Genomic DNA, 11,018 nt, shown 5'->3' on the forward strand with positions numbered 1-11,018 from the left:
CCATATATAAGTAATTTTAAATGTACACTCTTCATGTTAGAGAGGATACACAGTACCTATCTGAGTTACAATTCTTTTCCTTCCTTCCTTTCTCTTTCGCGGTTCTGGGAATTGAACCCGGGTTGCTGAGCATGCTAGGCAAGCGCTCTACCCGAGCTCCGGCCCAGTGTCGGTGTCTGCAGACTACCTGGTGATTCTTCATCTCTTCTTCCCTCCTTTGCTGAAGCTGCTTCAATTGCACTTGGAGCTGACTCTCCACCTGTCTCTGCTTGTCCAGGACTTCTTGGTAACGTTCCTTCAGCAGAGTTCTCTCTGTCATCATTTTGTCCTATTGAGAACAACAAAAGTTTCATTCCCAACTTTATCGTAAGAAACATTAGCAGTTTTTGATTGTTTTTGGAAAAGGTTTATATAGCTTAGTAGCCTCCATCGTATTATGTTGCCAAAGATAGTCTTGAACTTCTGATCCTCCCACCTGCATCACCCATGCATGGTAATTACAGCTGTATACCACCATACCTAGTTTATGCTGTACTAGGGATTGAACCCAGGGCTTCCTGCATGATGGGCAAGTATGCTATTAACTAAACTGTACCCCTAATCCATATCAAAGATGTGGCTACACTGTCCAATACAATAGCTACTAGCTCCATGTGGCTATGTAACTTTAAGTTAATCAAATAGGATAAAACAGAAACACCAGGCCTTCAGGAGCCTAGCCACATTTCAAGGACTCAAATGCCACCTGTTACTGGTGGCTACCATACCAGAAAGCAGAGATGGAAACCAATCTAGCCTCTGATGCACACTATAGGTTGCTTCCCACCGCAACAGCAGAATGGAATGGTTCTAATAAAGTCTGTAGGATCCACAGAACATAGCATATGTCCTGCATGACCCTTTACTAGAAAGTGCTTGCCAATCTTTGCTTTTGAGAAAAAGAGAAAAGGGGCATTTTGATATCTAATGGGAAAAAGACAGTGAGAAAGAGAAAGGACAGAGCTGGATACCCACTCAACAGGACATCCTCTAGAGCTGGAGTTATAGACAGTTGTGAGCTGTCCAATCTGGGTGCTGGGAACTGCCCTCAGGTTCTCTGGAAGAGCAGTACATTCCTTTAATCACTGACCCCAAGAAGGCTAGAGATGCTGGATCCCCTGGAAGTGAGATTACAGCAGCTATGAGGCACTGCATGTAAGTGCTGGGATGAACTCAGGCCCTTTAGAAGAGCAGTGGTGCTCTGATTGTCAAGCTATCTTTGCAAGCCACTCCTGGCTTCTTCCATGAGCTCTGGGGATGGGCCTCAGCTCATCAGGCCTAAGTGGCAAGCACGTTTCCTCACTAAGCCACCTCAGTGGGCCAAGGGGATTATTTTAAGAGAGATGAATACCTTCTACCTAAAATTGTATTGGTTTTGTTTTATTGTTGTTTTTATGAACAACCTTTGCAACCAGGCTGATCTGGAACTCAAATTGCAGAGAAGGCGAACTTAAACTTCTGATTCTCCAACTTCAACTTTCCAAGTGTCTATCTGAAGTTTAGAAACCAATAGTTCCTCGGTTGCCACCCTTGCTCAGTAATTGTGACTTTTTTTTTTTTTTTTACAAAACTAAACAAACAACAAATAACTACTACAGCAAGATCCTTTCTCAGAAAACAAACATAGGTGGGAACGTAATTTAGTCAGCGCCTGACTGCCAAGCTCAAAGCTCTGGGCTCCATCCCAGTACTGCAGGAAAGCAGACATAATGTCTGCACCTGGAAAATCCCTGGTATTCAGAGGAGAGGAAGGACAGGCTGAGGCCAGCCTAGGCCTTGAGGCCTTTTCCCCAAAATAAAAATAAAGCTCCTCAGAACCACTCAGTCTAGTGGCACTCACCTGTAACCTCCCAACCTGTAACCTGGGGGGGCTGAAGTGGCAGGATTACAGCCTCAAAGCCAGCCTGGGCTACACAGTGAGACTTCATCTAAACTACAACAAACTACCAAGGGACAGTAAAGAAAGTGATACAGATGAATGAGAACTGATAAAGGGACAGATGCCTGAAATTGTAACATAGTTAGTTAACTTAAGCCTAACATCGAGTCTAGAATATAAGACCCAACGATTCAAAGCCAGTGTACTGAGAACTACTTATAGTGTACCCAAAACATTTTATTTGGTTCACAGAGCCAGCTCTTTGGACAGCTTCCTTTCATGTATACAGGCTGGCCTCACAGCTGAGACTGGCCTTGCCTCTACTTCCCAAGTGCTAAGATATAGGTATGTACCACAATACCCACAGAGGATCAGCTTTAAAAAAAGAATGGTGCCAGGCTTGACGGTGTAGGCCTTTTAATCCCAGAACTTTAGGCAGAAACAGGGGCATCTCTTCAAGTTCAAAGCCATCCTAGTCTATATAGCAAGTTCAAGGTTAGTCAGACTTACACAGTGAGACCCTATCTCAAAAATTATTAAATGAATAAAAATTAATTTAAAAAAACTGATGGAGGGGTTGGGGATTTAGCTCAGTGGTAGAGCACTTGCCTAGCAAGCACAAGGCCCTGAGTTCGGTCCTCAGTTCCAAAAAAAAAAAAAAAAAAAAAAAAAAAAACCTGATGGAAATGGGGCCTATCAGAGTAAAAGTAACCAAGATAAGAGGGGGGAAATTTACAGGAAAAGAATACGGCTAAAAACATGGGGATATTTCATCTGCAAAGGTTTAAGCTTGAAAGGTAAGAACGAGCACCTTTAACTACAACCCTCAGGAGGCAAAGGCAAGCCAATCTATGTAAGTTTAAGGCCAGCTTGGTCTGAACAATGACTTCCGGGTTAATCAAAACTATACAGTAAGACCCTATTTCAAAAACAAAACAAAGTTTTACATTAAAAACTTCACAGCACTTAGAAGGTGAGGGCAGGAACATCAGGAGCTACGGGTCACCTCCTACATTGTAGCGGTTTTTTGTTTTGTTTTTTGTTTTTTTTTCCCCGGAGCTGGGGACCGAACCCAGGGCCTTGCGCTCACTAGGCAAGCGCTCTACCGCTGAGCTAAATCCCCAACCCCCTCCCATCCGGGGTCTTATGAAGGAGATTTGCACTTTTCCCAACAAAGATGATGATGCTTCTACATTCTGTGCTCCAACTGCTTTATGTGACAATGACATTTAAGTACACACTTACCAGATTCTTTTCAATATCTTGGTCTGTGTTTACTTCTGAATCTGCTGTCTTAAAGTCAGTCTACAAAAAAGAAGAAACAGTCATACTGAGGACTTTATGCCACTTTAACATAAATAGAGTTATTCTAGCTATTCATCAGAATCCTGCAACATGGAGCCAAGCAGCAGTGGAGTTCTCGCAGACACTCCATCATTGTGTAGACTGTCCCACAAAACAATCAGCACCTGCCTAAGAGAGAGCCAAAGGTTCTGAGAGGATAACTGCTCCTGAAATTTGTGTGCCCACAGTTCTTCCCCCAACATAGCACCTCAGGCACCAGAAAGCAGGATACGTTTCCTTCTTAGGATGCAGACCAGACAAGTAACAAGGGCAGAGGTGTAAAGTATGATGCTCGCTGGCCAGCGATGGTATACGCCTTTGGTCCCAGCATTCAGGAGGCAGGGGCAGGCGGTCTCTGTGAATTTGAGGTCAGTCTGGTCTGCATACTGAGATTCATGGCAGCTAGTGCTACACAGAGAAACCCTGGCTTGGAAAACAAAAAAATACAAGGAAAAAATGGAGAGGATAGATACTAAGGATCCACACCAATCAAGTTCCATCCAATAATAATAATAATAATCCCAGCATGCTATACAATTAGACAGTGGCTTTCTTGTTTCTGCCACAGCAGAATAAAACCATTACATGACGATATATGCAAGCTGTGTGATGACTACTAGCAAAAAATGACACAATGCAGTTCTCTACCACGTAAATGGCTCCTTCCCGCCCCCAATCCCATTTTAGTAGTAGAAACGTGATACTTGACCTGCACAGCAATGTTCTGAGAAAGCTTCAAGGAAGAGCTATCCTGATCATCATCCTGATCCACTCTGACTCCTTCAACCCCATTTGCGGGAGGTACTACAGGTCGGAAGTCCAAGCCTGTATCCCTGCTACCTTCTTTTAGGATGGAGGCTGCTGGGCATTTCTCTTCAGAGCAATTCCTGGAGGCAAGCTGCTTTGAGTGGCACCCTGCCTTAAGAGATCGAGTGACTGGATGGAGGCTCTCCCGGAGGCTCGTGTCCCCCTCCTCTCCTGCTGGGTTGGTTAAGTCCTTCAAATCAGACTGAGACCCACTGCCAGAAAGACAAAGGGCTGTGGCTACCAAGTTTTCTCCTAAAACTTCCTGGTGCGCTGCTGAGGTATCACCCACTGACGGACCAGGGTTCTGTTCTGGATGTTCCAAACGGGCATTTCTGTTACTCTCCTCGGTTATCATTTGGCTACTTACACTCGGCGGAGACAAGTTCTTCTGTTTCTGGGCAGAGTCTTTGGGGCTATCCAAAAAAAAAAAAAAAAAAAAAAAAAAAAATTTCTGGGATGAGGTTGTAGCTCAATGGTATGTCACCTGACTAGCATGCCTCAAATCCAGAATTCTGTTACTAGCACCGCAAAAGAAGGGAATTTCTTTCTTTCACTTTTGAAAGATTAAATATGATATTTGTTTTTCAGTGCTAGGGATTAAACCTATGTTGGACAGTGCTCTACTAGTGAGCCATATCCCCAACACAGCCACTAGAACAAAACTAGAGCTTACAGGCCTTCTCCACCATCAGAACACACTATCCAACAATTTCCAGGATTTCCAGCCTGGGAGGTGAGGTCTTGAGAAAGTTCTGGGAGTGGCCTATACTAAGTTCTTAAAAACAAGTCACCCTCAAGATCTAAAAATAAATGCCCAGTGCCAACAACTGTTGTGAATAGGAAAAAAACAGCACAATGCTAGTTACAGTAGTTACACATGCTAACTTAGTTATGCCTATTTTCATAAATATTTAGATTTGTTTGTTTGGATAGGAGCTCACTGACTGGCCTTAAACTCAAAGATATCTACCTGTCTCAACCTCCACGTGCTGGGATTAAAGGTCTGCACCATCACACCTGGCAAAACATTGTTTTTATTCCAACCTCATGTTCCACAAAAATAATTTTACTAGTCCAGTAAGATAATTCAGGTAAGTATTTGCTGTGCAAGCCCTAATGATTTGAATTAAGTCCTTGTAACCCACGGTGTAAAACTCCTAAAAGTTGTCCTCAGCACGTGCATGCACAATGCACACACGTGCGCGTGCGCGCGCACACACACACACACACACACACACACACACACACACACACACATGCGCACACTTACTTGAATTAAAAATAATTGTCCTTTAAACTTGTCACATAGATCTTTGAACAAAACCACTATTTGAGTCAACAGTTTGCCAGAGTAGAGTACCACCTCAAGTAGTTGAGAGTTAAATTTCACTTTATTTCTTTGTGATAGCATCTTGGTATGTAGTCCTGGCTGGCCTGAACATGGTACTCACATATAGCCTAGACCAGCCTCAAAACCATGGCAACCATCCTACAACTGCATCCATGAGCTAGGGATTCTAGGCATAAGCTACCATATTCAGCTTTTATTTAAGGTAAAATTTTAATTCATAATTGAAGTTTTCAATAGAAATTTTATTCTATATTATAAACATACATATATTTAAGATCTGGGATGGGAATTTTATCATTTGTCAAAGACATTTAATGTTTAATTTTCCTTTCACCCCTAGGTCTAGGGAATGAACACAATTGCACAGGCTAGGCACACACTGCTCACTAATCAAGAGCCGATATACTTCTCTTCTTTTCTTTTCTTTTCTTTTCTTTTCCTTTCTTTTCTTTTCGAGATCAGGTCTTACTATGTAGCCCTGACTGGCCTGGCACTCATATTTAAATAGATCAGACTGGGTCTTGAATTCTTAGAGACCCTCCTCCCATCTCCCTCTTGAGTGCTAAAACTGGCAGGTACTCTCGAATTTGGCCAATGCACTACATTTTCCAGAGAACCTTAAAGCACAGTTAGAGTGACATCCAACATTCACAGCCAGTCTTTTGCTCACAAGTTAAGTCTATGTTAAATTAGGGGCTAGGGAGATGGCTCAGTGGTGAAGAGCACTGGCTGTTCTTCCAGAGGTCATGTGTTCAATCCCCAGCACCCACATGGTGGCTCACAGCTGTCTTACTCTAGTTCTAGTTTAACGCCCTCACACAGGCACACATGTAAGCAAAATGCCAATGCACATCAAGAAAAAATTAGCTGAGCATGGTGGTGCTTGCCTTTAATCCTAGTGGACTCAGGAGGCAGAAGCAGGAGGATCTCTGTGAGTTTAAGACCAGCCTTGTCTACAGAGTAAGTTCCAGGACAACAGGAACTCAGAGAAATCCTGTCTCAAAAAAGCCCAAAAATTAATAAATAAAAAATGTAAATGTCTGTATCAAATGTCTTTGCTGTCTTCCCTCCCCTGCCACACTGTGTAAACAGTCGGTCAGCTCACCCTTTACGCATCCCAAGTGAGCACGGACACAGGTGAAGTGCTCTTCTCTCAGAGCAACTGACTGTGTGCTACAGAAATCGTTACAAACACACTCAGTCATTTATTTATTTACTCTTTCCTAAGACAGGTTTCTCTGTGTAGCCCAGGCTATCCTGGCCTCAAACTCGCAGATCCACCTGCCTCCGTGTCCCAAGTGCTGAAATCAAAGGCATGCACGAAGCCTGGCTAGTTTTTATTTATTTTTTCAGTGGACCAGTAAGTTTAATTAGAGTTAATACAGGAGTATGGATGAAGGGTTATTTACAGAAGGAGCAAGGCCACTTAATTCCCTCCTCCAGCAAACATTCGGTGATTCTTCTTGAAAGTCAACTGTGGAATGGGGACAGGAAACTTAATTATAAACCTGGTCATATACGATACCCAGGCTTAAATCCAAAATTTACAATTTACTAGTCTCTAGACAAGTTATTTCATTTCTAAAGTAGAAATAGTACTGTCCACCTAACAGAGATCACATACTGTTAGCTGCTATTACTACTACTGGTAGGTCATGGCTGCTTTTATTTAGAAAATTAACACAAGCAGAAATATCCAAGTTTATGGTAGGCTTGCATTTCCCCTATTACTCATTCACTAACAAGTACCTCTTATTTTTTTGTTCATACATTGTCTATTTATTTAGTGACAGAGTCACAGAGTCACATGTAATTCAGGCTGGTATTGAACTAGGGTAACGGAATATGACCTTGAACTTCACATTCTCCTGCCTTGACCCCAGAAGTGCTAGTGTTACAGTCATGTACCATCACACCTGACTCAAAATTCTCTTTTCAAAAACAAATATCTACTGACTCTTAAGTCAGAGTTCATGAGTTCAAATCCTGACTCCAACACAGTTTTGTACCTTTGGCAAGTCACTCACCTCTCTGTTTCCTCACCTGTTATAGGAACATTAACACCTGCCTTCTGGGACTTACATGAGGGTTGAATGTGTAAGTGTGCACACAGCTGTTGGTATAGTGTTACCTATTATATTAGGTCCCAGGTCCCCTAGTCAATTTAGTTCAATATTGCATATAAGAGTGTATTAGACAGTCTTAAGAGGCAAAGTTAGGAAATTAAAACCCCTGCTTTCAAGACTTTGGAGGAAAAAGCTAAGTGTGGTGTCCCACACACTAGGGAGGTGGAAACAGAAAGATTAGCCTTGGCTACATAGTTTGAGGCCAGCCTGAGCTACAAGAGATCCTGTCTCAAAAGTGAACTGCAACAAAGAGTCATGAGGCCAGTGGAGTGGCTCGGTGTGTGAAGGCACTAGCTTACCAAGCCTAAGCACCTGACTTGGATTCCCCTGGACCCACACGGTAAAATTAGAGAACCAATTCTAGCAGATTTTCCTGATTCTCACATGAAAACTGTGACATGTATGTTACACACAAACACTACAATTTAAAGACTTGAGAGGCAGAATCAGACAGATCTCTGTAAGTTCAAGGTCAGCCTGGTCTACACAGTCAGCCCTAGGTCAATCAAAGCTACATAGTGAGACCTTTCAAGAAGAAAAAAATAATTGATATAATAAAAAACAAATTTGATGGAAGAAAAAGAATAAGACATTTTAATTTAAGGCATATAGCAAAATACACATGAAGCAGTGAACAGTGAGATATATTAACAAAGATAAAAATATGAATAGATACACACATAATCTGTGATTGTTCATTGTATGGATATATCTGTCTATACAACCAAGAATCTTATAAATGAATAGACAGCTCAGTAGGAAAGGTTTTCCACAAAAGCCTGGTAACATGGGTTCAATGCCTAGAATCCACATAATAGCAAAGTACCAACTCCACAAAGCTGCCGTCACACCTCCCCACCCATCACGTATAACACACAATAAACAATGATTTGTACAGATATAAGTATGGACACACACACAGGGTCATCCCTTTAATCCCAGTAATCAGAAAGCAGAGGCAGGTGGATTGCTCTGAGGTTGAGTAAAGCTTATGAATTCTAGACCAGACAGAGCTACAAAGGGAGACCTTGTCTAAAAATGAGCATGATACACAAGAATGGTTAAATGAAAACAGAGTCTGTGTAGGACAAAGCAAGGAAATATATGCATTTATGCTGTGTTGATACCTGTCTTAACCTAGCATGCCTACCCAAGTATCAGTTGCCATATAGGATACCATACAAAAGTCAAGCAGTCCCTACTTAAAAAACAATAATCTGAGGGAGGGGAAAAAACCTTAATCTGCAGAAGTGTCACTAGAGCTCCAAAGAGGAAAGAATAGATGTTCAGAAGCCCATCTCAAAAGTCCCTTACTCAAAGAAGCCTTCTCCTCAAGAGTCTGCACGTTACCTTAGGCCATCTGGGAGAGCGTCATCTGACTTGGAAGTACAAGAAGCAGACGATTCCGAAGGACTCGGGGCTCGGGCCCCAAGGCCAGCTACCTCAGAGGCCGACATCTGCACTCTGGACATTCAGAAACAAATGAAACAACACAAGTTACAAAGCTGGAAGCATTCCTCTGTACAATGCCCATTGAGTCGGTCCCTCCAAACACCTAAGAAAGAGTACTCTACAGGGATAATAAAAACCACTTCCTGCTGAAAGTCTCAGCACCAGCCCTCAGGAACTGTCATATGTACGTAAATATCAGGAGTCTAAGCAAAGACTTTACTTCTGTTCTTGACAGAAATGCAGTCATTTCAAATAGATGATAATCCTGATAGGAATTTTCTGAATGGTCCACATACTTACCTTGTCTACTACCATTTATTAAAGCTGACCCTTTTGGCCAAGAACCAATTTGTTTAAATCCCTTTTGGCTGTTGCAGTCAAAGCATTCTCTATTAATTTAAGTAATAGGGTTTCTGTGTTGTGTTTCCAAGAACAAGTCACCCTGGACCATCTCTGTGGGCTGTCTTTTAGCCTGTCGGTTTTCCTTTCCTACAGAAGGGAATATTTGGTATCTGGCAATGCCCCACTAGTAAGTTACCATTGTGGCAAAACAGGTGACTACTTGGTTACTCCAGGAGAAAAGGGAGATGCTGAAATACATGGTAACTCAAGTAAGGGAACCCAAGAAGATGCTTTTTTACATTTTTATTTTTAAGAGCATCTTTTTTTGCTGCAAAATAAAACTCCGCCTTCTATGGTGACAAGAAAAACTACTAGGTGGTGAAGGTAGGATCAGTTCACATTCCTGCTTTTATTTTGACAGCATCACATGAATACCTCTGAACCCAGAAGAATGCACAAGAGCAGAGACTGAGTTAGGCTGAATCAGTCACAGCTCAGTGTCTCAGTTTCCTCTCATAATAAAAGCTCCTGGGTGAAAATGGGCCCTGAAACGCCATTATTGCATCTCGGATGCAAACATTCTGCCTCCAATAGAGTCGAGATCATTGCCTCCAACAGGGAACAAGGTCTGGGTCACCGTTGCCCGGTAAACGAAAACCTTAGGGCAAGGGTCATACGTTTAACTCCGCAGCTAGAGAGCAAAGCGAGAGGGGTGGGGGTCGCACATCTGGCTGGAGAGTCCCGTTTACCCAAGGGAATCCCGCAATCCAGTGATGGTCACCAGCCAGACAGCGACGCAGAAGGGGACAATGGGGGGAAGCTTCTCCCGGTGGTCACCGCCACTCTTCACTGGAAGCTACCGCTACGCTGGCGCCTGGCACTGGCCAGGGCCACCTCCACCCCTTCCCCTCCGTCCTCACCGGCCGCCAGCACCCGTCCCACTGCCAAGCCGGGCTCCCGCCCCCGTCTCCGCCGCCCCCTCCCCGCCCCCCGCCGCGCCCCCAGGTCCCGCCGCCCAGACCCGCGCGCCGCCTCGCACACACCTCCCGCGCCGCGCCCCCGGGGAGCAAAGCGGGGGGGGGGGAGGGAAGGGACGCACCTGAGCGGGCGGAGAGGGGGAGGGGGCGACCAAGCCTGGGGGAGGGGTCGAGCGCCGGCCCGCGCGCGGCACCTCCCACTTCCGGCGGCGCGAGCGCAGGGGGCGAGGCCGGGGCGGCGAGAGGAGCGTCCCCGCGGGGTGTGCGGCCGCCACCGACGGCGCCCTCTGGCGGCAGGCACAGGCAGCGCCCGGGCAACGGGGCCGCTGAAGGATAGCCCTGAGACCCAACGGAGCCCGAGGGAACGCGGGCCAGAGAGACGGCGGCCGGATGGAGGCGGGAGCCTCTCTGAGGAGTTTATGGGGAAAGAGTCAAGGCTATGGCAGTCCGACGGAGAAAAGCCGCGAGGGGTGTTTGGAGATTGAAACCGAGATGGTCCTTACAGAGGACGCCATGAAGGACGAGGGCCCTCTGGCAGAGGGGGTCCTGTGGCGGACGACACGAGGACTCGGGGCGCCGGAACTCCCACACCCCGCACGGGCCTGTGGCAGAAGCGGTCGGCGGGCGTCGGCCCAGCGCCCGGAGCTCTGCCCGCTGGTCAAGAGGCCGCAGGCCCAGCCGCTGATTGGTTGCGGCGCCCG

General features: G+C 45.0%; 1 protein-coding gene across 36 annotated transcripts in view; it reads right to left on the reverse strand.

The window, feature by feature from the left end:
* The window catches only part of Rnf214 (ring finger protein 214), a 40,804-nt gene extending 29,804 nt beyond the window's left edge, over positions 1-11,000 (reverse strand). For 2 of the 36 annotated variants that reach the window (XM_087562736.1, XM_087562729.1), the window contains exons 1-6: positions 10,821-11,000; positions 8,897-9,010; positions 4,437-4,482; positions 3,972-4,177; positions 3,164-3,223; positions 188-328 (exon numbers count right to left, since the gene is read on the reverse strand). In XM_087562736.1, coding sequence (XP_087418862.1) covers positions 188-322 — 135 coding nt within the window. In that variant the 5' untranslated portion in view covers positions 323-328; positions 3,164-3,223; positions 3,972-4,177; ... (1 more) ...; positions 8,897-9,010; positions 10,821-11,000. 36 annotated transcript variants of the gene reach the window in all.
* Positions 11,001-11,018: the final 18 nt, after the last annotated feature.

The sequence above is a fragment of the Rattus norvegicus genome, chromosome 8 (genome assembly GCF_021556685.1).
Source record: "Rattus norvegicus strain SHRSP/BbbUtx chromosome 8, alternate assembly SHRSP_T2T, whole genome shotgun sequence".
In the NCBI taxonomy this organism is placed as follows: Eukaryota; Metazoa; Chordata; class Mammalia; order Rodentia; family Muridae; genus Rattus; species Rattus norvegicus.